Below are 27,724 nucleotides of genomic sequence, written 5' to 3' on the forward strand. Positions count from 1 at the left end.
TGGACAGACAGCAGTTTCTCAAGGTTCTTTCCATTATATTCAGAGATTTAATTTTTTTTTTTCAATTCTGATACAACTTTGGCAAATAAGGTGCTATCTTTTAGTAGTGTTGTGTAAAGAGTTTTCCACTAACATTCTCAGGCAAACACTTTATTAATTTTTCCAGCCACCTGAGTTCTGCAATATCAAATTGTCACTATAAAAGGAAGCAGAGCAGTAAACATGAGGCAACACAAGACAGAAAATCATTCTTTGAAGAGAGATAGCAAGGTTGAGTAAAAGACAGTATGAAAACAAACCACTTCTGATAAAGATCTCTTAAGAAAACATCATCTGTTTTTTCAAAAGCAGGACCTTCCAGCTCTTGCAGAAGCCATGGGATAGGTTATGCCAACCCAAACTGTTAGAGAAACACAATTTTTCCCTGCCTGCTAGGTAGGATGGATTTAGTCATTCTCCCACTCCAACTAGAGAGAAGAATAAACTGCTTCCAGATGCTAAAATGCCATATGATGAACTTTGTTGTCTATCAGAAAACAATCCTTACTGAAAAAGGAAAAAAATTATCCTAATTTTAAAGATCTTTTGCAGAGCAGTTTTCACATCAATGTCTTCCTAATTTAGATCAAACAATAAGGAATATGCCCATGAAAATAAATTGCCTCTGCCCTGACCTTTGGGGAAAAAAAGCTGGAACAACAAGGTAAACCTATATATAATGGGTGATTCTAAGGGCATGACAACCTTACCCAGGTGCCTCATTCTGCTTTGTTTGGAATTTGTCCTCTGTGTTCATGTACTTACGTTAACAATTAACTTATTTTGCCATTTCTCATCTGTTCAAATACATAAGGGGAAAGACACATCAAATTGTTTTTGTTTGAGCAAAAGAGCTGATGCCAATGTTGAATAAGGAACAGACCATGAATGTTTTTCAAATGCTGTCAGTTACTGTTTAACTTGAGAAAATACTAGATATTATTACCTCTTACAGTAGATATGCTATCTAAATTGACTCTAAATAGATTATCCATACTGATGTTCAAACACTGTTATAAAAAGTAGCTGTTCACCTTCCAACTTTGCAACCTTCAACCTTTGCAACTGCCCTGTATGTTGATTCAAAACAAAGGCAGGTTCCCATCCTGCTGGCAGGGACATGAGATGAGCAGACCTGTATGACAGAGTATTAGAGAAACATACAAAGAATGTGAACCTATGAAAAGCTTAGAGGACTTTTTGCTTGTATCCCATTTTGTAGATTTGATTTAAACATAAATACTTACCCTTTTTTCAAGACAATGCATGACGAGCTTCATGCCACAGATGCCAGCATGAAAGTAAGACATACATTTTTCAATCTTCAGCATCATCTTTGAATCAGGAGGGTTCCACTAAGAAACACTTCTGACTCAGTAGTTATTTTCCCTTTTCAGCCTTGGATAGTTTCCTTAGTGTCATTTTGAATAGGAATCTGCCTGTCTGAAAGCTGCTTCCTGCTAATTCACTCTTGTCATTCTTGAGTCTGGGATCCTATACTGCCTGGTGCAGTATAAAGCACTCAGAGATGCCTTGAATTCAGAGGCACTCAGAGACAGCCATTACACACTGAAAGCTGAGGGTTGCAGCAATGGACCAGGGCATCAGATGACATTGAAGCAATACAGCTGTCAATAAGGGACAATTGGACATATGTGGAGGAGAAAGAAGACCTGTGTTTTGGGAAGGCAGCCAAAGAAGTGAAATGAACCAGAACCGGTCTAGTATAGATTGTCACTGTTGTACTACAAGTACTTGGATTAGTAGCTGAGCACTGAAAACTAGGATGAATTTCATTTCCAAGGATAACAAAGCAAAACTTTGCACCCCAAAACAGCATTTAATCTTAGGCTATCGAAGCAAACTGCATACATTAGGTGTCACTATGAAATGGGCTAGTTCTTCTTTTACAGCTGAAGAAACTAAGGCTCACTATCATACAGGGGGAAAAAAATGGCAAAAGTATTTTTCTTATCTAGGTTTTCAATAAGACCCTGGTTTAGCCAAACAGCAAGAGCAAAGGTCAGTTTAACTCTGATTTTTTTCTGCATCATTTAGCCCAAGGAGTAAATCAAACAAGGGAGCTTCAGTAGGATAAAAGATCAGATTTGAACGGAGGCAGAAACTCTTGGATTTCATTTAGAGAAGACAAATAATTCACAGCCCTGTAAGATCTGAACAGACACGTGTGCCGTGTACATACACACCAGAGGGCAGTTTGCAGCTGAGAGCCCCAACTCTGGGAGTAATTTTACTGAAAAAAATATCACACAGCATGTCAGGTGGTAGCTGGACACGTCTGACGCATTATTATTGTGTGGCAAGGTGGGTCAGAACACACATGGCAGACAGGAAAATTCAACAGATTAGCTCTCCATCACCAAAAGGCTTCTGTGGCTTAAGGTAAGAGAATGCATCAAGGACTGGTGGAACCAGCTACAACAATCTTGAAGAAAAGTCTGTGAAGAGGAAACATGTAGTGTCCTAGTTAGAGCTATTGACAGAGCCAGTAAACAATGGAATATTTTCAATAGGAAAGATGAACAAAGAAAATAACTGAATATCTAACCTCTACTTCTGATAGACCCAAAGCTGTGTAAGACCTACGGAAAGATAAAGCAGCTTTAAAATAGACTCAGAAAACAGTTGGTGTAATGCCTCTATCACTCAGGATACAGTCACTAAGCCACCTCTGTATTTGTTCTATGAAAATGTGCTGTTGAGATGAATTAACTCATCCAGTTAGGGAAATAAGCCATTGGGAAGAGAGACAAAAGGACAACACTTTAACTATTACATGAGGCCAATTTACACGATCAGTGTGACAACACACGTGGTTGGGGTGATAAAAGGTTGGGAACATTTTCAGCCTTTTTTTTTTTTCATGAAATAGTCAAGGGGCCATTAAATATGAAATTTAAATCTAGTACAAATCAAGCGCTCCTTATTACAAGGAAATAAATGAATAATTCTCAGTGTTCTTTTTTTAAAGATCTCTGGATACTTTAAATCATCTATTATAATATCTTTTTCTTCCTTAGCAGGTTAGTAATCTCCATTCTCAACACTTTTCCTTGGGGCTATAAACTAGAAGAGCCAGATTTGGTTTGCAACCAAGACGTTCAACTATTCCCATCATCCAGCTGCTAAATACAGCTGTTCAGTGGCTGCAAACCCAAACTCCAATGGCTATGTCTTCTCTTCCATCATTTCTCCCCTCTAGTTCAGGAAAAGGGATACTCTTGTAAAGTTTTTTCCTCCTCATATTTAATTTTATACCTGTAAATGTGATATACAAACTTTTAGACAACCAAGTGCTGCTGGGAGAAAACAGTTGCTACAGTCATAGTGCTGGCATAAGATATTTTAGTGCTATTGGAGCTCATTAAGACTAAAGGAAAGTACAGTAATAAATTGCTTTCAGTCATCCACAATCTACCAAGCTTTGTCCCTAAATATAGACCCTATCTGGTGGCTGGGGACTGTGGGTACAGAAATGAGGGAGTGGAAGTAAAAGAACACATCAACCTCAATGTAATGGCAGTCTCTTTAATTCCAAGGGAAAAGGGAAGGGAACAGAGGTGTCTGTCAAGACTTTTAATAATATCTTAAAGATCTAAGGTCCAGATGGAATAAAAAACAACTCCATTCTTAATTGCTATAAGAATATTAATGTGTCAATCTGAATCTTAAATGTTAAAATACCATAAAAACCTAGCTCAGTAGCTAAATTATCTTTAAGAGTGTGAGCGCTGATAAACTGCTCTGTAAAGAGGGATAAAAGTTTAAAGGTCTTTTTCTTTCCTTTATTTTTCTGCCTCTCCCTTGCACACATAACACCATGGCATTGTTTGCTTGCTCTGAGGGACTGCAAAGAGTCTATCACAGAAGCAATAATTTAAAAAAAAAAAAAAAAAAAAAAAGATGAAAAGCAAAGAGTAACTTAAGTGAGATATTCACAAAGATGCCATCTGAGGTTGAGTATAATAGCTTCCTGCTAGTACTGAACAAGATCCTGCAAACAGTCAGAGTTCAAATTCCAGACTTGGGCTTCTTGCTATGTTGAAGAAAATGTTTTTAATCTTTCCATGTTTTTATAGAACAAGGGTCAAACATGTTCTTTCGGCAGAATTTCGTGGAGTTCATCTTCTGTGCCTTCTGAAATCTTGGAAAGAAAGGGCAGTGCTTTTCTGCCCTTAACTGGATGCTTAGCTGGACACTGTCAGTGAACCCTCCCAATAAGCACTGAAAGCTGTATGGATTACAGAGCCTTCATTTTGAGAAATGAATGATTCCCTCCCTAATGTAGGGATGGAAGGAGTTATGAGGGGTAATTCTGAAGATAATGGTAAGAAAGAGACCTTTCATAATATTAACGGTATTTGCTTAAAAAACAAAATGGGTGTAAGGAGAGGAGTAAGTTTGGTAAGTTTATGGTGTCATACTCAAGGTCCATTTCTACAGTATTTATAAAGTTTGGATATTAGCCACATTTATATCATGTGTTTGATTAGAGGAAATGTTTGAGAAAGGCTGTCAAAGAATTTAATTTTCTTTCTTCTGTTTCTTGTCCTCCAGTAGCAGACCAATCTTCAACACCTGTCTCATTGGAAAGGGAATAAACTGGTGCCTCCCATCTCTCAGATTGCGTGCTAGGTTATAGGCTGAAGGCTTCTCTGGGAATGCAGTGATCTCACTTCAGGGCTGTTGAGCAACACTCTGCATGGAAACTTTTCTCCCCTGCTCTCAGTACTGAGTGTTGTAGCTCTACTTCTGAAGGAATGGTGGGGAATGTACGTTCTCCAAAGCATTCTTGCAAGGCGAAAGAGGATAATTTGAATCCCCTGAGACTAAAAAATGTGTTGAACACAGATCTCCAGCTTCCCGAGCAAAAGCTCTAACCACAGGACTCCTAAATATGTGGTTAACACTTCTCTCTTCTGAGCTCTTAAAGAAAACCGTGAGGCAATCCCTTATTCTCAAAGCACTGAAGATCAAGCACAGTTTTTGCAGATGTGAATCACACTTTCCCCATATACTGAATTCAGAACTGCAGCCAGGCATCAAAATCAGAAAGACAGACAGTATTTCATTCACATCTGGTCTTCAAATGCCTGCAGTCTCCTTCCAAACAGGAGGCTGGGTGTTATGAATTCAGCTTGTGAGCCCTGGGAACCCAAAGTCTATGTCACGCTACTTACTCTATGGAGAGCTGGATTTCTAACTTGGGTTTGTGAATCCCAGCCCGAGAGGCAAGGCTGTAAAAATTACCTCTGAAGGGATGAGCAAAAATATTGCATTTCCAGAGACAGTTATCAATTTTCTTACAGTACTCTTAGCCAGAACTTAACACTGAGAACCCCAGTAAAGGAGTGGCAGTGTTACAAACTTGCTAATCCAAAAAGATTTATCAGTCAATACCTCTGCTCCAGCTCCATGTGCCTAAAACTGGCCAACTGTTAATACCCTATTTATCTGTTATATTTATCTTTTAGACCATGTAGGCTAGAACCATGACAAATTAGATATATTTGATTTTTTTAAAAAAAGGGGGTGGGGTAGAAACAGTTATTTTCCTCCAGGCTTTTCAGTCAATATACAGCAAATCTGCCCATTCAGAATATTTATTATAGAAAAGATCCTTGTCCTTGATTAAGCAAATGTCCTTCTCAGTACTGGTAACGTACCACTTCTATCTTTCTAGAAATGCCAGACCTGGGTATGATTACTGGAAAATGATTCCTGGTCCTGTAGCTGAACCCACATAAGAGGCATTTCCCTCCACAGGAGAGATGAAGGCCAGTGTTTTGTTGGTATAACCAAACTGGATCAGACCCAGCCTCTCCCAGTATAACAAAACAACTGCCTGAAGCCTTTTTTATTTTTTTTTTTCCCCGTTTAGCTGATGTCATCCAGGAAGTAAAGCAGCTCCATTAGGAAAAAAATAAGAGGTGGATATGCTGATAAAGGTGGAAACAGGCTGAGTGCAAGCCCTGGTGCAGGCACTGCCACCAGTAGGCTATTGCTAACACCAGGCTTCATTTATTCGTGGTTTTATTTGGATTTTTTTGGTGCTATTTAAGTACCTGGCAACATGGTTTAACTTTACAGTTGCATTGCCTGTTGGACACAGCATTGAAACTGTCTGTACAACTGTCTGTACAAACCTTGCTTCTACCACTGGCACTTGAGGTATTCTTTTCTGAGATACTCACTGTATTTTCATGTTCTTTGGAATATCCTGTGCAGTTCTGCATTGTGCCTGAAGTAAATTATTGATGAAAAAACAAGGGACTTGTAGAGTGATGTTGTGTTGAGGCCAGTTGTGTTTTGGTTTTTTTTTTTTTTTCCTTTGAGTCTCCATTGCCCTTAGCTTGAGAACAGCTCTGCAGGCCAGTAACTTGACATGCATCAATAGTCCCACTGAATTGTTCCCACCTGGCTTTGCTGGTAAGTGCTTGTAATCTCAGGTGCTAAAATCAGGAACACAAACAAGGAACACTGCCTACAAAATTTAGGGTTCTACTCAGAGGAGGATAGCTGCTTTAGAGTGTAGATTACCATTGTCCTGGGAATGATCATCCCATCAGGGAGGCAGAATTTCGCAGCTTCTGCCTTTGCATGGGAAATCCTGGTTGCTGCTGCCCCTGGTCTCGGGAACTGAGCAAGGTCTCACAAAGATAGTGACCAGGGTGAGAGTGAAATCCCTGGCAAGCATTCACATTTAACCTCCACCTCAAAAGAAGGCCAGGGATGGTCAGGTCAGAGGGCTTCTTCAGTTCAGGAAGATGAGACACAGGAGTAGAACCCCATGTGATGGTATCTTCACCCCTCGTGTGCATTCATGAACTAGTATGGAAATATGGCAACTAAAGGAAATTACTTCAGCATACCAAAGACAGACACTTCTTCCAGCAATAAGTTCTGCCCCCAAATATTCTAAGTAGCAATGAGTTTTTTGAGGGCAATTTGTGGAAAATATCATACACCCACACACAGAGCAATGGAAACAGAGTATGATCACTAGAGCTGAGAGCAGCACACACCATTTAGGAAGCTTTAACATTAGCATTAGTCAACTGTGTTTCAATAGTTAAACTTTGATTTTGCTACCTTAAATGTTGCTAAAAAAAAAAAAAAAAAAGGCATATATTCTTACTCCTTTTCCAAGCAGGCTGTTTTATCTTGGCACAGCTATCAGACTACATTACACACTTCTGGAAAATGTGTGTCAAAATCAGAATGCCTATTGTTCAGTTTAAGGAATAGTTCCACATCTAAATGTGGGGAAATGAAACTCAGAAAAAAAAAATTATTAAAAAAACCCAAACAGAATAAAAACTAGAAGCAAATTACTGATTTCACTGGATGCAGAGTTGGGCCCCTGATCCTTCAACTTCACATATAATCCTGAAATTTTACAGAAGCATTTGCTCGTATACTTATGGGAGCTTTGCAGGACTCAATCCAGCATTTCAATGTAACATTCTTCTCTAAACCTGTTTTTAATTAATCTATTACATCTCCTAACTTCTAAAGAATGGGATTTAGAAAAGCACTGGGCAGCAGCCATACTTTTTTTCCTATTAAGTCAATGGTAGAGCTCTCCTTAACTCCTCTGGGAGCAGAACCAGCCCCACGCCAAGCCCATTTTCAAAACCGGGTCTTTGCAGCTTACGCAACGCCTTCTCCCTGCCCTTCTCTAAAGCTCAGGCTTCCCTCTACCGTTGTTTTTTTTCCCTTGCAAAATAAATCCATGCAAATACACGAGCAAACCGACCTCGGCATCCTAACTTCTGGGAACGCCGTACCTCACTGCTCGCTTTCTGACTCTGAGCCTCACACTTGGGAAGAAATGTTTAAAGTTTTACGGTGCTGAACCGCTGTCAGAGTCTAGGCAGGCTCCAAGTATGTCCCAAAAAAGTCGGAGATAAACCTCTGGATGCTGGCTGGATTCCTTTTTCCAGTGACCCAGCATTTTACTGCGTTTCCCTGTTTCTCGCATCCCAACTATTTAACGCGTTGCTCTGTAACATGAAAGAAATAATAAATAAAATATTTGGGTTTTGCTGGTTGTTTTTTTCGTTTGGTTTGGTTTTTTGGAAACTTTTCCTCTCACGGAAGGCTTGAGGGAGCTGGACGCAGGAATTCCACCAGCTATCAAATACGGGCATTTCTGTGCCCCCACGCGTGTTGTTGTTTTGTGATTTCCACTCGGGCAGCCGGGACTGTCGCGCTCGCGGGGATATCATTCCCCCTGCTTCCAGGCGCAGCTTCCACCTGCAAGGAAACATCAATGAACCCGACCCCCTCGCTTCCCTGACAAAGCGCAGGGGGTAGGGACTGACGCCCCTGATCACCTGGGGGGGAGTTGCGGTGCCTCCTCTCCCTTCTCTTATTCCTTCCCTTCCCTCTTTCCCTCTCCGCCTCCCTCCGCGGCCCCTGCTGCGCGCAACGGGGCGCGCGCCTCGCTGGGGGCCGGGTGCGTGCACGCCCGGCACCGCGCGCGCGCGCGTGTTCGCCGCCGCCCGCCTGCCCGCCCGCACGTGCCGCCGCCGCTGCCGCGAGCCCGACACCGACACCCATTTCCCCCCCCCCCCCCCTTCCCGCTTCACCTCTCCGCCGGCGCTCGGGAGCACGAAGCGGCCGCACCCCGCGGACCCTCCCAGCGCCGCGCCCCTTCCGCCCTACCGGAGGCACCGCCGCGGCAGGCGACGACCGGTAAGCCCCCCTCCCCGCATTCCCTTCCCCTTAGGCTGACCCCCACCACCGATCCCCCGAGACGGCCGGGATGTAGCACCCGTGGAGGGCGGTGCAGCCCGCGGCCCGCCCCGCCCAGCCCGCGGCCCGCCCCCCTCGCCATTGGGCCGGCGGCGGTCCCGGCCCGCCCCGGCCCGCCCCGCCCCCGGCTGCCCGGCAGTTCCGCGCGGGCGGAGCGGGGAGAGGCACCCGCGGCGGTGGCGGCCCGGCAGCATGGGCTGGAGCTGACAGCGCCCGCCCCGCAGACGCCCGAGCGCTGTCGGTGCCGAAGGGAAAAGTTGCCGCGTCTGCCCGAGAAAACTTTCTGCAACCGAGGCGGGGAGGGGGCGGCGGAGCCCAGCCCAGCCCAGCCGTCCGGTCCGGTGCGGTGCGGTCCCTGCGCGGCGGGGTGCGCTGCGCTGCTGCTGAGGCGGCGCGAGGGACATGCCCGCCGCCAGCCTGCTGCCGCTCTTCGGTAGCCCGGCGGGGCCGGGGGCTCTGGGCGGCTCCGCGGGCGGTGGCGCGGGCGGCGGGGGCAGGAAGGCGGCGGGGCCCGGAGCGTTCCGGCTGACGGAGAAGTTCGTGCTGCTGCTGGTGTTCAGCGCCTTCATCACTCTCTGCTTCGGGGCCATCTTCTTCCTGCCCGACTCCTCTAAGCTCCTCAGCGGTGTCTTCTTCCACTCGGCCGCCCTGCAGCCGCCGCCGCCGCCGCCCGGCGGGCAGCCCCGCGCCCCGCCGCAGCCCGGGGGCGGCCCGGCGGCCGCGGGCGGAGCGGGCAGCCTGGAGCGGATCCGTGCCGACCACGAGCGGGCTCTGCGTGAAGCCAAGGAGACTCTGCAGAAGCTGCCCGAGGAGATCCGCAGAGACATCCGCCAGGACAAGGAGAAACTTCTGCAGGATGCCCGCGGCAGGAAGGAGGCGGGCGCCCCGGGACTGCCCCAGCGCCTCTTCCGCCAGCCCGTCGGTGCTGTGGGGCAGGAGCCCGCCGACCCCGTCATCCGGGAGAAGAGGGACAAAATCAAAGAGGTGGGTGGCTACGGCCGGTCCCGGGGACGCGCCCCGGCACTCCAGCGCGGGGCAACAGGTCGCTGCCGGGGCGGTGGCGGGGCGATGAGCGAGCCCTGAGCCCTCTCTCCTCCTTTTTCCCTGCGGGAAGGGGTCTTTCTGGCCGGCCCTCACTCGGCAGCCGCCGCTCAGGTCGGCTTCGCCGCCCGCGGTTGCACCTTGGCAGCCCGCGGTACCTCCCGCGCCTTTGCGCGTCCGCGGAGCGAGTGCTGCCTGCGGACCCAGCACGGTCTCTCTCCGTGCCGGTTGTGCCTCCCGTCTCACCTTACCGGGTCTTTCCCCGGCCGTGGCACCGAATCCCGGAAAGGATGCAAATCCCGCTGGCTCTCGGCGGGTTGCGGGGCTCCTCTCAGGGGGCTGGGCGAGGGCTGGGAGCAGCGGCGCCCGGGAGTAAAAGCAACTCCCGGGTGCCTCATCGGGACGCGGGTCCGCCTGCGCGCCCCGTGGAGCATCCCGGGCTTGGCTGCCGGCAGGTTCGCAACGAATGTGTCCCCGGGGTGCGGGGGACGGCGCCCTTCCCGTGCCGCACTGGTGGCGGAGGGGGGGTCACCTCGAGCGGTCCTGCGCTGGTCTCAGCCGGTGCGTTTCCAGATGCGGGTTTTGTACAGAGCTTCAGAGATGCCGCGATCTGTCTGGGAATCGTGCGGTTCACAGTTCTGTGATACCGGCTGCCTAAAGAGTTGGGAGTATTTTGGCAAAACGCTTTGGGGGATAGCGGTACAGCTGTATGTGCTTTGACAAATTCCCCGGGGTGTCTCGTTCCCTCGTGCTGCGTGGCTGGTTCAGGTACGGCTGTAAAGTCCTTCCTTAGAGAAATTGTCTCTAAACTGTGTGTATAGGCAAGACTGTTGTGAGCAGAGCTTGACAGGGTCCTCTGACAGAAGAGCAATTTCCTTGGTAATGTAGTTCAACTTCCTATCATTACTGGCTGGTTTATTTATCGAACTGACAATTTCGGCTGCCTGCAGGGATTAGGGTTTATGAATTAATTAGTAGTATACGTTTCCTGTTCTGTGTTGATGGAAGCGAGGTAGGAGTGAGACTGTAACGACCGAGTAATTCTGTGTTTGTGAAACATTCCTAGCCTTACTGGGAACGATTTGTTCTTATTGTGTGTACAGACCAGCCTGAGAAGTGAGCCCTGATACCAGACAGGGGACGAGATAATAGGCTCTCACAAATCTCAAGGTGTGTTCTCTGCTCTGGAGTCCTTGCATCAGTGTAACATTGTGCAGCAGTCATAAGTAGCAAACACCAATGCAAAAGTGTTTTGAAGTGGTAAACACATAGGAGTGCACAGTGTAGACTGAATCTTGAAGTGTGCACATATTATGGTGTCTTCAATTTTAGTCACACAACCTTCACGAGGCATGTGGAACATTTAGAAATACCAACAAACTCTCTATCCGGTTATCTTGAATTGCCATGTAAAAGTATTTAGAAGTAATGAGGCTGATGGATGTGATTCTGTTGCATAGAAGAGCTGCAACAAGTTAAATAAGAAGGACGAAGAAGGTAAAACTTAAATACTTGCTGGTCCCAGTCCATGCCAACTAATCCTGGTTAACTTTTGTTATATATGAATATGCTTGAGCATGTATGCATATGTTTGTATGTTTGTGTGTATGTGTACCTACATTAATACCCCAGTATCTCTACATTTTTTTTTCTCCTTTTCCATTCCATCGCTCCTCTTTCTCCTCCACTTCTACCCAGGAATCACAAACAACATAGTAATCCCCCCAAAACCAGATTTTCTGTCTGTATAAGCGTGGGAAATTACTGAGGGACTGCACTTTGGAGTACCCAGACTTTTATTTTTCCTTCATATCTCAGCCTTATTTCTCAATGTTATGTGTTGTTTCTGGGTGGTTCCTTTCCTCTTGATTAACTATGTGACCTTAACGTGTTGTTTACTTAATTACTCTTGCTTTTTTGCAGTACCTTGACTGGTTTTGTTTTTCTTTTTAAAGAATACTTTTTTTTTTTTCCCATTGACAGTTGAACATTGTTTCCTGTTCTGTGTTCACTTACTTGTTCCATTTGTTGGCCTTTATGTTGCTTCTCTCTTTGCAAGCTCTTGTCTACTTTCTTCATGTTGATACTTTACTGCCAAGGAATTCTAATATGTAGTCTTTTTAGAAATAGTTTTAAATTGTAACTTAAAGTATGAACTTTAGTACTACTAGACTGTTTTACACTACAGAAATTGGAATTATCCCATAAAGTTCTCCTTGTGCTTCGTGATTGCATACTGGAGATACAAACAAGAATCTTTCTGCTTTCATACTCTTTTGAGCCTGGAATTTATGTGTACAATGTATGTTGTATACCTATAACTCATAATTTGAAACTATTTCTGTGGATATTTTTGACAAAAGGAAGCAGGATGCTTTAAAGGAAAAGAATGCTGAAAAACAACATTGTTTTTCCCTGCCTTTCTGTCTTAGAAGAGCTCTCATTTCAACATGCTGGCATAAAGCTGAGAGGGGAGGCAGCTTAGAGATGTTAATTTACTGGTTTAAATTTTAAGTAGAAATAGGTGTCTAGATAGTACAATATGGTTTAAAATTACTAAACAATAAAATACTGTGACTTTAAAGTATTTCCTAACAAAGTTTTTTAATGGAAATTTTAACTACTCTATCGCATGCTCCTTCATGGTTTTTTTAAAAAAAGATGTTAAATTTAACAAAGGTGGGACTATAAAGATTCTTGAACCTTTTCTAGTATTGAAACCATTATAACATGGAAAAATAAGTTTCTAGAAGCTTATTGAGCAAGTAAAAGACTTGGGGTAACATGGAAATGTGGAGATCATGTTGCTGTCTGCTGCCCTCTACTCCATCAGAAGTATGTGGTTGCTCTTGATGCTACACACCCATGGGGCCTGCCTGCATGCAGGTGTGCCCAAACAGATCAGAGATGTGGGCCAAAGAACAGAGATACTGTTCTGCTACCAGGTATGTTCTGATAATGAGTTACAGGCAAACTCAAAAGAACGAGGGTCTGACAGGCCTGTCCTCAGTACTTCCTGTTGTAAAACCACTGTCAGTTGCTTGTGACTGATGAATTTTTTTGAAATTACTTTTCTTCAGGAAGTTGTTGTCTTCTTTTAGTGAGCTGATGCAATTTATGAAGGGTAACAGTGGAATTAACACAAAGCAGACAAGTGGGAGAAGGCAGTGAAAAGTGGTCAGAAGAGATGGAAAGTGTCCTCTTTTGACAGCAACAAAGATGAGGGAACTCACCTTGTCTCAAGAAACTTACCAAAAGGAACTTAATCCCCAGCCTGACACTGGACCTCCCTGAACAGCTGCACCAGGATAGCTGGCAGTAGGAAAGGAAGCAGTGGAAAGATGCTTCATCATCTTCAGGATGCTTCAGGAAGGCTTGAATGAAGAGGCACAGCTGCTTTTGAACCTACCAGTACACTTGTATTTTGTCAGACCTTGAGGTCTTCTGGTAGTTCCACTGAAGTTCTGGTATCTCCATGACTTGGGGCAGGGTCTTGGTACCTGGTACACCTTGAAGTAGTCTCTGTTCTGGTGTCCTGATATGTGCCCAGAAGGTGAATGAGGAGGTTGGAAAAGGTCTCAGCTTGGTATGAGCAAAAGAGTGATTAGAAGATGATAGTAATAGCGAGAACAGGTTATGGAGGCAAGAGGTGCACAGTTTCAGTTCAGAAAGTATGACTTCTAATCTTTCCCAAGTCTTAACTCCTTCCTTCCTCCCCCTTCCCAGGAAAAAAAAAAAAAAGTGATTAAGCTATTTAGGAGTTAAAAAAATAGCAAAACCTGAGCTTTTTTTACTTCAGAGAAAAGGAATAGGAAACGACGAATGAGCTAGCGTAGGTACTAGAAGCAATATAATCAAATTAATTAGAGCTGTGCTCTGCCCAGGCTAATTAATCCTGCTGAACAGCAAGCTATTGGTGTTGGTGGACACCATACTAATGCAGCTGTGCTGCTGTTGTACAAAGTAGCTTGCTTGGAAAGTGTACACATTATTGTTCAAAGCCATTTGGACATGTTTTCAGGATAAAAACCTCCTTGGTAAACTGGAATCAATGTCCAAAGAGCATGACCATGCAGTGCTCCTTATGCTTGCTTGCAGCTCTTGCAATCATCTGTTAAAGGTCCAGGAGCAGAGTATTTATTTGCTAATTCTATGGTCATTCCTAGGCACTAGTCCTTCGAGCTCAACAGGGCAATGGTCTCAAGTCAGCAAAACAGGCTCTGCAGTGGAAGATTATGCCACGGGGCCTTTCTATAAAGAACTTGAATTAAGGTTGCTTTGGTAGTGTGAGTTCTAGTGCTTCTTCAGTCTTTCATTTTGTCTGTGTAATTGTTTTCTATGGTGGCTTTTCTGCAGTTTAGTTAGCAAAAAGTCTCAGTAATGTTGTGGGGAAGTTCAGAAGTATCAGGAGGAAAGAAAGCTTGTGAGCATGGAAATAAAGCAGTAATCAGAAATCTAGTATGTACTTGACATAGCAGTGTTTGGGCATAATCAGAACTATTAATGAGGAGGAGTGATGGCAAAATTATAGGAAGTGAATTGTTGCTGAAGAAAGGAGGTGTTTGTGCCTTCATGCATGTTTCCACTGCTTCCTTTCCTACTGCCTGCTATCCCGGTACAGCTGTTCAGGGAGGTCCAGTGTCAGGCTGGGGTTTTACTCCCTTTTGGTGAGTTTTTTGTGAGTTTCTTGAGACCAGGCAAGTTTCCCCATCCTTGTTGCTGTCAAAAGAGGAGACTTTCCATCTCTTCTGACCACTTTTCACTGCTTTCTCCTGCTTGACTGCTTCGTGCTGATTCCACTGTTACCCTTTATAAATTGCATCAGCTCACTAAACTGGCAGAAAACTACCAGAGCAAAGAAGTTGGATAGTTTTCTGCCAAGTTTTCTACCACATTGGTGACTTGAAGGCCTTAATGTAAGAGTCGACTTGGTACTAGTTTTGGCTTTGGTGAGGCACCAGTACTATATGGATGAAAGTGGTAAAAACACTTGTTCCAGCTTCTTGTTTTAGGTGCTGGAGTCTGATCTTCTGGCATAGCTTCTCTGTAGCAGGAGACGAACTTCGTAGCGATGATAGGCTCTGAATGAGGACAGGATCAGTAGAGAACTGGCCTCGACCAGCACAGCTGCTGACCTGCTTCAGAATGAGCCATTTGTTGGCCTCAGGCCCCACCTTTTATTGGCCCTTGATCTTTGAGCATGCGCACTTGGGCCAGCCCTAACTGGGCACAGGTGAGGCTGAGCACCGACTGAGCTCATTACTCGGCAGGTCCTGCCACCTGCTGCCTACACTTCTCCATTGAAATTGAATCTCTATGGTGTGACATTTGCAGAGCAAAGGATAAATCTCCTGTAATACCCTTCTATAGCGGGCTGAAGTGCTGTGCACCAGGAGACTGTTACCTCCCAACCCAGTTTCTCACAACAGAGAAGGGGAAAACAAACACGGTGGGAGGATTTACTGAAGTGCAGCTCCTGTGAACCAAAATTCAGAGGGAGTAAGGTTGTGGAGCCCTTCACAGGAGGGGAAGGAAAGATGTTAAAATGCAGCTGTGGAAGCATTAAGTGGTTTGGGCTTGAGAGAGAAAAAGGCAGGTTCCCTGATGGTAAGTTTCTTTAAGAAAAGGATATGGTGGAAGGGAGTCAATATGTAATGAGTAAGTCATGTGGTGATTCCTGGAAACGTCCTGATGATGCAATGTATTTCGAAATAAGTTGTTGGTTTTTTTTAAGTACTTTGTGACCTTAATGCTGGCATCTTGCATCTGTCCTTCAGCTTGTTGAAGGAGTTTAAAATTAATCTTGACATTTTTTTCTCTCAAAGCTTTATTTACCCACATGTAATCTTCAGAATATTTTTTCCATTAGTTATTTTTTAGTGTTTTGCAGTGCTTTCCTTCCTAATACTGTTTATTTTACTTCTGTTTGTTTTGGGGTTCTCTTTGTGTGCTTTTATGGTTTTATAAAAGACACTAAGGTGGTGAACTAAGTGCCCCTATGGTGGGAGGTACCTTATACCCCTAAGTTAAGCACATAGACTTTCCCTGGACTACTTGGGAGGTTTGTGAATTGGCAGCTGGAGGTGGCAGGGGTTATCTTGTGGTGTCTAAAATGTCACAAAACAGTAAGTTTTGCTTAATGATTATAGCACTACAAGATGCAGAAGAGCTTCATCTGAGTTACTGAGAGTTTTATTCAGTGACTATTAAGCAACCTCTTAGTTCTGTTGCTTGACAGACCCTATGCGAAGCCAACCAGACAGGGTGCTACTCCCACTTTTGTTGTGTTCATCACCAGATGGGGTGGCAAGCCAAAATAGCTTAGTGAAGGTCTGAGAACAGTGGAAGCAGTGGATCCCCTCAAAGACAATGCATTTGAAAGGGGAGCAGAGTAGAGGAGAATGGGACTGAGGCCTCTTTTTGTCCTCAAAACATGAAGTAGGGTATTCCTTTGTCAAATTATTACTCTTTCTGCTGGGAGCCCTTAGGGGGGGGAGGGATATAGTTCATTGTTACAGGTGAGTCATGCTTCAGCTACTTTTCTACTTTTTGAGAAACCAGCAGCCTCTTCTGTCAAATGACTTGAAGTTTCTGTCACGCAGGCAAGTGCCTGTATGATTACAGCACTGGGCTTGAAATAGTCTCAGTGGATAGCTGTGCATGTATTTGACTGGAATGGGTTGTGTCCCCATTGCTAGTTCATGTTTCTTCAGCCTTACACCTGTTTTTTGTGAATTAAGAAGAATATTTAGTTTTCCTATATTCAGACTTGGTCTATATTCTCAACAGGTAATTTTACCAAAACTTTAATGAATGTCCTATGTAACTGAATCCTCAGAATTGTGGGGAAAAATAAAAGGCTTTGAATGTTCAGTGGAAAACGTCTGGTTTTCACAGAAAAATCAAGCACATTATTAGTTCTTTAACTGAAAATCCACATGCACATTTTATGTTAAGGCAAATGTAAATTCCAGACACACTCAGTACTCTTTTTGTGAAAGCTAAATAAGGTGATGTAAAGACATAAGGTAGAGTCTAAAATGGAATGTCTCCTGCATTTTGGCAAGTTTTAATCTCATGGTGATGATTTCTTATTTAATGTTAGTATAGCATCCTATGGCAGCCATTTAATATAAAGAATAGAGTAAGTCATAGTATTGGTGAGTACAGTTGCTTAAGGCTATAGTTCTGTGCTGTAGGCAAAATGAAGCAGAAAAATTCCACCTGTTTATTAAAAATCTACTGTTAAGGCAAAAAAAAGTCTTGAATCATCTGGGGGGGTGGTGGAGGAGGGGAAAGGAGGGGGAATAAGAGTTGTAGACAGCCAGGCTTTGATAGCTTCTTTGACTGGTAATGAAAGCACAGGACTCAGACAAGGAGCTAAGAGGAGACAGCACTTCTGGAAGATAGTTTACATAGTTTCAGAAGCTTGCATGATTGTTAGATATATATATGTATATACTTTTTCTTAAAGCTATCCGTAACATAAGTGCTATAATACCTCTTGAGTGTGTTAACTTTCCTTTTGGTTTGATTTGGGTTGATTTTTGTTTTGTTTTGTGTTTTCCCCTTGCTTTGGGAATATACACCAGCATAGGTGTAAATTTCTGTGGTTTCCATCTTAAAGGGACCATCTTAACAAGTAGTTCCCTTATCTACAAATAATAAGTTTGTCTTCCCAGCTTGTGTTGCAGAATAGGAGTAATACTTAAGGAAAGTGGCTTTGATTCAGTGTTTGCCATTGTCTACTGTTGCAGCACTTCTGGCAGTAAATGTGACCTGAGATGGTACAGATAGGATGAAACACTCCAGTTGTATGCTTTTTTTACTGGGAAGCACAGATATTCGAATGTGTCTCTGTGTAACTTGTTTTAGACATTCAATTTTGAAAGATTTTTGTAGTCTATTCCTAAGTTACTTCTAGAGGTATCATTTTACAAATTAAGAAAACAATTGTTTAGGGCCGTGTATATTAAGCAGTATGAGTAATATGACAGATACTCAATCTACTTGTTCCATCTTTTGTATGAAATATCTCTTAAATCTCCTTTATCCACAGAGTTTATTTCGTGTAGGGTACATGTGATATAAAGGTTGTGTGTGCACTTCTGAGAAGCATCACTGTTTTTCTGTTTCCCATGACTTTTTATAATCATGTCTGCAAGTCTGTCATGTAAACATAATTGATGAGTAATAAAGCTCATGCTTGCCTGAACCAGATTAAATGAAACCTTTTGCAGAATTGCAGTTAAGCCTCTTGTATCACAGTGCAGATGTCCAGAAGGCTTTGCTGTTGTAAGAAAGCAGTTTGTTCTTCCAGGGGTGAGAAGGGTCTAGTGACTGGCTCAAGATTGCACAACGTGTCAGGTTTAAGAGCAGAACTTAATTACCTGGATCATTTTTTTATTCCCCACTAAACCAGGAGCTTCTGCTGTGTGCTGGGCAAAGGCTGACTTTGCTCCTACCCATGCTGCAGGTCTCTATCTAGCATGGACATGTCAGCTCACCAGGGTCAGTTGAAAGCTGGGTTTTGCATATGGGCAGCTGTGCTGTGGTTTGCCACTGGTAATCACAGTATTTATTTCAGTGGGAGGCTAAACCTGAGACTCCTTGGTTCTATGTTTAGGTCACTTGCTGTGAGGTTTTCAGGCAATACTTGAAATATTTGGCTGCCCAAATAAGTTGTGGCTGCCCCCTCCCTGTCAATGTTCAAGGTTGGATGGATCCTTGAGCAACCTGGTCTAGTGGAAGGTGTCCCTGCCCATGCAGGGGTCTTGAACCTAGATGACCTCTAAGGTCCCTTCCAGTCCTAGCCATTCTATTATTCTATGATCAAACTGTCTGGTCTAGTGCTGTTCTGAAGGAAGGCAAGTAGGGTAGTAAAATTCCCAGTCTGCCTTTCATATATCTTGATATCTCCACTTTGAACTCTCTTGTAACCAATAAATACTTGCACAATATAATGACAACTCGCTATAACTCTCTGCAGTAAACTGATTGGATTTTATTGCTGGTATTTATGAAGATAGAGGTATTGCTCATTCTGATACCTCTAATTTTAAAAGCTTTTCAAACAGATTGCATGAGCACATAACCTGATGTTACATTCTTATAACTGTTACAGTTAAATATTCACAGCCCTTGTGGGAACACTGAGATATACAGTCTCCTATGCAAAGGTAACTGCAAGTGTAAAAATCTACTTTCATTTGTCCTCCCACTCCCTTTTGGAAACTATGTACCTCGGCTTTTAAGTTGTCTTAGGAATAAAGCAGGTGAACAAAAGTCTGGCTTCTAAGAAACCTGGCCCTTTTTTAAAAATGCAAATCTCTAATAAGCTAAGAAAACAGGTGAGAACTGGAAGAGGTGGTAAGCAGTATTAAGCAAAGGACCAAAATGATTCTGTGCAATGAATGAACAGACGACTATGGAACATCTGGTTGTTACAATACTGCCCGTGCACATGCTAGAAATTATTTCAGAAGAATCAACTTTTTTTTGCTGATGCAGGGCAGAAATGCAAGTTGGAATTTTAATATAAAAGCATACAGCTTTGCACTTCTCACATGCAAATATATTTTGCTGACATCTTAGGTTAGAGGCAGTTACTGTGTACTGCTTATATGAAAAAAGTAGAAAGGAAGAAATGTCTGCTTTTTTCCCCTCAATTTTACATCTTCTGATTTGTGTAGTGGTGATCTTATTGTGACATAAACCCTCTTTCCCAATTATTTATTCAAAGTCAGGATTTGCTTTTAAAACACTGAAATAAAATTGCACTAGATCAGTTTGGCTTGCTTCTTTAATTAGTATTCAGGCCACTGTGAAGCTATTTTTAAAGTATCTGCATATTTTTTCTTTCGCTTAGTCCACTGCATAATAAACACCTCTGTGCCTTTTGAAATTTCTTTTGTTCAGGCTTTGCTTTCTTCCAAGGAAATAGGAAGTGGCTTATGTAAAAGAATACCAAGCTAAAACCCATCTTGTTTTCAAAGTGTAGTGCTTAAGGAGATAGTAATTTTCCTATTCACTGATACAGGTATGCAGGCTGCAGACCCAGTCTTCTACCTCCACTGTCAGTTTTCTCACTGCCTTTCAGCACTGACATCTGTTGGTGCACTGAATGGTGATAATGTTACTGCTGTCTGTAGGGAAATCTGCTTGTTACTGTGGTTGTAGTTCTCCACCCATCTGTGATTTTGTGAATTGCACTTCAGGTTTTGTGTTGGACTTAGACAGTTATACTAGATTCTTTAAAGCTTAGAGAAGAGAAGAAGTTCATAATTTGCAGCCAGATTTCTGCCTCTCCTCCTAACCCCCCCTGTCATGCAGTGGAAAGCCTAATTACCATTTAGAGAGTAGAAGAGTTATACATATTACATATTGAAAAAATCACAGTACTTCAAAGCTGCATGCTGCTTTCTTTGTTCTGGGGAGATCATCTGAAGAATCACCATGGGAAAAACTATACTGTGTAAAGACAAACTGCAAGTTGACTGTTATTTTTATGTCTTACTCTGTAAAGCTCTAGAGTAAGAATTGTCACTGAACCTGAACTGACTCTTCATAGAAATGTTTCTGATCTTGTCAAGGTCTGAAGTGATATCAGAGATCAAGAAGGCGTTTCAAGAAATGACCTTTCTAAAGAAAAGCCAATAAGTCTCTTCATGCATTTTCTTAAAAAATAGTCATTGTATTAACATGTTGAAACAGACATGTATTCATACCTGTCTTCACACTTAGACATAAACGTAAAACAGTAAACATAAACATAAAACAAGTTAGTAAATTATAAATTCTGTTGTCTGTAACTGTAGATTGTTTGGGGGAAAGCTGTGATCTGAATAAATGCCTTGAAAAAAGTAAAAGATATGGGTTTAACTTTCTCTGCTCCAAATAGTCATCTACATTGAAAAGATAATTACAGATATGCTTCAGGCAAAATTATGAACATCAGGTGGAGCAAAGAAATCCTTATATATCAATCATCCAACACAGGCAATTCCCTCAGCACCATTAGAAACACCTTAGCTGGTCCTGTGCACTTGTGTGTGTCCATTTTGCCTAGTGCTCTGTTCCTAACTTGGTCTTCATTTACCTGACACTTTTCCTCAGGCTCTTACCACTCAGGTGAGTGTGTGTGCCTTGCTGGTAAGGAGCAAAGCAATGACACTGAGTGGTTGAGCCTTTGTCTCTGATTTTCTGAACCTGGCCGACAGCAGGCCCCTGTTTGTTTGGTGCCTGTTCTTTGTTGATCTACCTGTAGAGGTCCCTCCTATCTTGTGCCATCATCCAGATGAGCTTTAGACCCCCCTTCTTGCTGGAGCAGTGTTTCTGTAATGCCCCTTCCCTGTCCACTTCCCTGAGGATTTGGGCTCAGCCAGGCAGTCCTCACTCTGCCACCCTGTTCTCCTACCATGGTTCGCTTGAGGGTCAGGGAGGTCTCCTGTGCACCTTCCCCCTACAGGAACTCTTCCCATGGGATCCAGCAGATCACGTCCCTGAACAAACTTGAGATTGTTCCCCTGAAGCCCAGGGTCTTAATTACTTGTCTTCATCAGTTCCTTCAGGATCTTGAACTCCCCTAGCATTTAAAATAGGCTTGGGGTTTAGATGTTTCTCGTTCAGGCGTTAATTGTTTTGAAGTGAGCTATTACTATGGGAGGTGGGGTGGAGGAGGAAAAGGGCACGTAGCCTTCCTAGCTACAGGGTGTCTGCTGCCTCTCTGTCTGGTTAGGGAAGCTCAGCAGGAAAGTATGTTAGCTCAGCAAGTATTTTTAAATTTTTAAAAATGAGGAAATGTTTATTGGAGAGACAGAGTTGCTTAATATAAGGAACTGTAGTCTGTAATTTTGAAAAACAAGCTATTGGTGTGAAACAAAACTTAGTTACCGCTTTTGTCACTTCTGTGGATGTAAATCGTTTACTAGCATACTGACGCCATCTGGGAGACATACCACTGAAGAATCATGTGCTGCTTTGAAGTGTCTTTCCTCTACATTCCTCTGATCAGAATACAAATTATCTGATGTTTGTACATTTAAAATATGAAACTAAGAACACGAAAGTAAATATAGTGTGAGTTCAAAGTTCAGTGCTAAGTTCAGAGTTTGTATCGTAACTGAAATGGATACCCCTGAATTAGATGTAAAACACAGCTCTGTTTAACTTTTAAAGTGTCTCACTGGCTTACAGTCTCATGTTTTTTTATTAAATTTCCCTCTGTTTTGTATGATTTATGTGCTTTGCAGCAGCCATTGTAAATATTTTTACAGTGTGGTTGTACTATTGTACTACACTACCAATCCATGAGAGTCTAACTCTTCATTTGATTTTCTGACACTTGCCATCACAAAGAGGTCTGGCTTTACAGAAGCTTGGTTTTGAAAATAAAATCTATCTTTATACTGCCTCATGCTCTGTGTCCAAATTCACTAGTCACTTCTAAAAGGGTAGGTTTCCAGAATTACAGCAATACCCAAGCATCCCTTCAATGTGACGTGCCTATTCTGAGTGTGTGATGTAAGAAGCAGAGCTCTTTCCAGCTATAGCAGGGACTATGTAACCTTACTTTGTTGCCCCAACTTTAGATCCTGTGTTATAGAAATAGTGAACACCTGTAATTTTTATTTGGTCCTTAAAGAAAAAGTGTGAAAAGGTAGCTGAAAAACCTACATGAATATTTTTCGTGGGAACTGAATGTTTGAGGAAAGGGCCTCCAGGATCTGGAAATAGGTTAAGCTTGATTTTACTTTCATTAGATTTTTTTTTTTTCCTTAAAATTTCTACTGTTCCTATGTATAGAGGTTTCATTTCATCAAGAAAGTAAGTTGTTCTGAATTCAGTTTAGTAGTCCAAAACTTGACCAGTGGCTACACCTCCACTTTTACACTTTTGGTCTGTAACTTGAAGTATAAATTCAGCACTTTATTTTCCAGTATAAAGTAGATTCTGTAGTTAAGGCTATTGAAGTCACACCACTTGGATCTCTTGCAGGCAAAAAGAAACTTCAGGTGAGCTGTTTGATGATTCATGTGTGCTGAGCATTGAAAAACTATTTGTTTTGTTTTGGTTTTTAGCTGTATTCTTGGTCATAAGAACCTCAAAGGACATAGCTATTATGAAGTTATTTCAGACTCATAAAAGTGCACTGCGAGGTGTTGCATATTTTCGTTTCAGAGTGACTTTCTAATAGCTTCCTGGTGTGCTCATTCCCTGTTACTGTATTCTGTGATGGGGGATGTTGTAGAGTTTTTTTCTTCTCTTTTGTTTGAAAACAGTATTTTTGTGATGCCTAGTTTATTCTGAAAAATACATAGTTTATTTTCTGAGGAAGGAACAAGGCCAGTTGTTGATGCTAAAGTCTCAAAGAGCTTTAAAAGTCCTCTGTGTTAGTCTGAACATTACAGTGCAAATAAATGGGGACATGATCAACTACCTCAGTGCCAAACATGCCTAGTGTCTGTTTTACCATCTTTACACTTATGCCCACATGGAAAAATATTTCCTTAAGAACTTTGTGGCTGGTTTTATTGCAGCTTCGCCAATAATGACTCTGTTGTAAGCTGGTGACTTCCAAGTTGCCCTTAGCCCAGTGTTAAGTCGGGAACTCGTTCAGGCCATAAAATGAGCTGTGAATGTGCTATAATCAGAAACAAAATAACTTACATTTCCCTCGGATAGTCCTGCTGTGCTTTAATATCCAAATTCAATTATGCTATATATAGGAAACATCCTGGGCAACATTGTACCTGCTGTAATCAAAACAACCAGGGGTTTGGTACATATTACGTTTTCCTCCACTGCCGTAACTCCCCCCCAGAAAAACTCTGCTCAAATTTCCATGTCTCTTTTTTCCTTAAAATAGTGAAAGACTTGACTAAATTCCCCAAGGGAGTTAAATAGAAGGATGGAAACTTTATGGGTTTTCTGACAGAATAAGGAGCAATGAAAGTATGGGAAGGAAAACTTGTTTGTCTTTCATTTGAAAACTAATAACTGGGAACATCATGAATGTGCCATATTTTACCAAAGAAATTAATGTAGAAGAGTGTTTGGAGTGAAGTGGAGGGAGATTTCTTTGTGTTTATGTGTATATAATTATGTATGTGTGTTTAAAAAAGACTAAAGAAAAAGCTCATAGGTTAATATATGAAATTATTGCCAAAGAAGGAGAGCCAAACTGTAATTTTTACTATCTTTTTAACGTGGTAAAGGTAGGGTTGTAGCACACTTTTCTGTCTGTATTTGCTCTTACTGTAACTAGCATGAACATTTCACAGACGTTTCGGCTGGTATATGAGACTTAACCCTGGAAAGGACCTCATTTTGGCTGGTGAGTAGGGAGTTTGGCAGCTCACATGGTGAAGGGTAGTTCTGGAAACTTAGTGTAGCTGTACATGAAAGTGTACTAAGGACTACTGTGTGAAATCTGTTTAAATATTTTAATATTCATATATTTCGTCTTTTGCCCTTAGGACTGCTGGGGATAAATAACATTTTTGATCTTCAGAAGTGCTATTGCTAATTAAATACAGACCTCTTTGGATAAGAACAGTGTTTGCTTGCAAGTCACAGTGTGTTTAAAAATAGATTTTATTCACTATTTTATAGCTTACTGAAAATCCTAATCAGCAGTTCTTGATCAGCTTTTTATACAAGGAATTAGATAACAATTCATTTGTACAGTTAATCTACATAATTAATCCCTCTCACTTTGAGACAGCACTAGATTTCATTCATGCTCCCCAGACTTCATGATATAGTTAAGGTTGCTGAAGCAGCTATGACCTCAGTAATGCTTAGAAGTATTTTGGGTTTTTCTAGCAGAATTTTCATTTCTTTTTGCATCTGACCCTGAACCTACTTGATTATGCTTCCACAGACAAATACTCAGAATAGGTACTGTGAAGAAAAACAAATTATTTTTACATCTTTGAGATCTATATAGTCAATCCCTTTCCTCAGATAGGTTCAAGCCCATGTTCCTTTTGTTCTCCCTTGAGCTTTGGCAGTACAGCTTAAAAATCTAAGCAGCCATGGCTCTGCTACATCAGAGCTGGAGGCGCAAAGCCCAGGGTTTCTTTGTCATATGCCTTGATACTGAAAAATCCTCTGTAGGTAGAGCATGTGTGTTGGTGTTGCTCATAGAAAAGATGTATGAGCCCTTGGTGCCAAGCCTTTTGGTCTGTGGGGGCTAAATGTTTATGGAAATGAATGCAGATTGTGGAATATTTGTACTTAAAGCTTTGGTCATCTGATGAACATATATTCCTTCTTTTTCTTTATAATGTAGATGAAAGCCAAGGTAAATAAAGCTATAGTTCAGTTTGGTCTGTCAAGATCATACCTTGCATGAAAGAAGTGATTACAGTAGTTTGCTCCCCAGAAGAATATTAGTGCATACATATGGGAGCACTAGCAGATCCCTTTAGCTGGGGTCAGGGATTAAACTCTCCCACTGTTTACCTTTTAAGGATACCTGTGACACCATGGCATGAAACTGGCTTTTCCTAATGCTTTCTTAAAGCATTGTAATATCCCTTCCTCAGTACTGAGAATGGAAACAGATAAGAATTTTTGCACTGCAGTGGATGAGTGTTTCCTTTCTTTGTGCTCGTATCTGTCAGTTTCAAACAAAGCAAAAGCTGCTCCACATGAACTGCCTTTCTTGAGTAAGAAAGCAGTAAGCAATTTCTCTTAAAATCAATGAAAAAACCCACCAGACTGAATGTTAAAGAAATTTTTCAGGTTATGTGTTTTGGAGGACTGTAATTTTTGAATTTAATACTGCCAGGAAACTTCAAATGCAGATGTATTTCTAATGTGTTCCCTCTTTTGCAAACCCTTCTTTTTCCATCCCATTTCCATTTTGCCTGACACCCCCTTGGGTTTAGTTTGCAATCTGATTACTGCAGTAGCTTGCATCAGCAGGTATTACTGACTTTCAGCAGCTATGAACTGGCTCAAAAAATGTAAAATAGTTGCTCAGTATTTAACTTTGGCAGTTTCTTGCTGTGGCCTCTGGTATTACCTGTTAGCAAGCCGCAGTAATATGTTTTAAGGTAGACATGGAGTCAGAAACAGAAAGTCTGAGCTAACGCATATTTAAGTTACAACATTGTGACTGTGGGACCAACAAGAAACAGGCCTATTCTCCAGCTTTCAGTTGTTGGCCAGAGGTCCTGGTACAAGACCAGCTGCAGCAGTACCATGCAGTAGAGCAAAGCCTTCACGCTTGTGTTGCAGAGCCCAAAGGCTTCCCTGCCACATCTTGCTGCTCTTGGATGGGACAGGAAAAGCTCCAGGCTTTGGCACATCTGGCACTCTGACTGATGTGACACTTCTGGGAGGGGTCAGCTCTGATATAGCTGGAGCAAGGGTTAGTGACCTATTTCAGAGTCCACAGCAGGTCACCACACTGCCCTCGTAGCTTTCGGCAAAGGTCCTATGCTAATACATATGAAAGGGCTAGACTGGAAGCTGACTTCTCCTCAAAGAAGCAACAGGCTTAAAAATAGAATATAGGCTGTTAAAGGGTGCAGGTAGAATACTAGGAAATGAGTCTCTTCTGTTCAGCAGGGCAAGGCAATGGTAGAGTTGGTTTGTTGGGTTTTGGGTGACAGATGAGACAAGGTTTCCCCTTCAATAGCCACACCAGCTCTTCATTGCCTTCCTTATCTAGTGGATGTACTTTTTAGCTCTCAGTTAACCGTGCCAGATAAAAGTTTTTAAACAGTCTTAATCTAGCCTGGTTGGGACTACATGTGAATTTTTGGGGGGACTGGCTATTACTGTCAAGAGCTGTGATGGCAGCAAAATCAGTGGTAGTACACTGGCATGGGGCACACTGTTCAGTGTCCAGTATGGAGTTCTGTTGTAGATACAAAGCACATCTTCTTAGGTATGCTGCTTGCTGATAGCATCACGAAAAGTTTCAAGCTAATTCTGTCAAGTCTGAGTCTACTGATCATACAGCATCCTGTGTTTTGACTGCTATTTTAGAAAGTAGGAAGTATTTTACTTGCTAGAACAAGTTCAACTTCTCTGTTAGAGAGTAGTACCTTAATTGTATAAATGAGTCAAATTTTGATTTTGACCCCCATTTATTTGTGCTAGCCCTGTACTCATATTTCAGATACATACAGATTTGCTATTTCATGAAACAGTTATTGGATAGGTATATGAAAAAAGGTAGAAGTGGAAGTCAGTAGATTCATGAATGAAGTCTCCTATTGTCTGTCCTTAGTGGGCTGTAGGTTGCTCAGGTTCTAAATTAATACCATGCCTTTTAAAGAAAAATATTTCCTTTTACTTCTCCAAGATGGTGTATAAATATATATGTTCTGGCAATACTTCATTGCTAAAAATCAAGAGCAATGAGGTGGTTGAGGTATTTTATGGTATTCTGAAATAGCTCCTAACGATACGTTCCAAATCAAGCAAGAATTTTTAAAATTAGCTTGGATGTGCCAGAACAGAGGTCTCCAGGCTGCCTTTGTAAGCCTCAACAGTCAAACAGAGAGTCCTGAAATATTATATGTTCTTGGCAGGCGTAAATCAGTGGATGGGTGCTTGCTTTTTATGATTAACAGGAAACAACTAAGATACGTTGTGTTCTAGAGCAAACAAGTGATGCCAGGACTTCCAAAGTGTCTTGGTTTTAAAACAAAGAAACACAGAAAAACTGCTATTATGGATCCAAGTAATGATGTGCAGATGAGCTCTCTATGTGTGGTCAGTCATCTGTGCATGTGGAAAATATAATTCAGCATTTTGTGAAAGCAAGCAGACAAGGCAGACTTAGGGATGTGTCAATAGTGCTTGGGTTTTGTGTTTAGGTTTGTTGGGTTTTTGGTTTTTT

The 27,724-nt window shown here is 42.3% G+C and overlaps 1 protein-coding gene and 1 long non-coding RNA gene across 2 annotated transcripts in view; one reads left to right on the forward strand and one right to left on the reverse strand.

Annotated features, from left to right (window-relative positions):
• Positions 1–7,976: 7,976 nt before the first annotated feature.
• LOC139794841 (uncharacterized) lies at positions 7,977–8,793 on the reverse strand. Its single transcript, XR_011725287.1, has 2 exons — positions 8,655–8,793; positions 7,977–8,319 (listed from the first exon to the last, which is right to left on the reverse strand). It is a non-coding gene; the product is annotated as an uncharacterized lncRNA (long non-coding RNA).
• A 284-nt stretch (positions 8,794–9,077) lies between these two features.
• The window catches only part of MAN1A1 (mannosidase alpha class 1A member 1), a 133,434-nt gene continuing 114,787 nt past the window's right edge, over positions 9,078–27,724 (forward strand). Inside the window, exon 1 of the mRNA XM_071741052.1 lies at positions 9,078–9,804. Within this exon, the coding sequence (XP_071597153.1) occupies positions 9,223–9,804 (582 nt within the window). The 5' untranslated portion in view covers positions 9,078–9,222. The remainder of the gene's footprint in view (positions 9,805–27,724) is intronic.

Source organism: Heliangelus exortis, chromosome 3, assembly GCF_036169615.1.
Source record: "Heliangelus exortis chromosome 3, bHelExo1.hap1, whole genome shotgun sequence".
NCBI lineage: Eukaryota > Metazoa > Chordata > Aves > Apodiformes > Trochilidae > Heliangelus > Heliangelus exortis.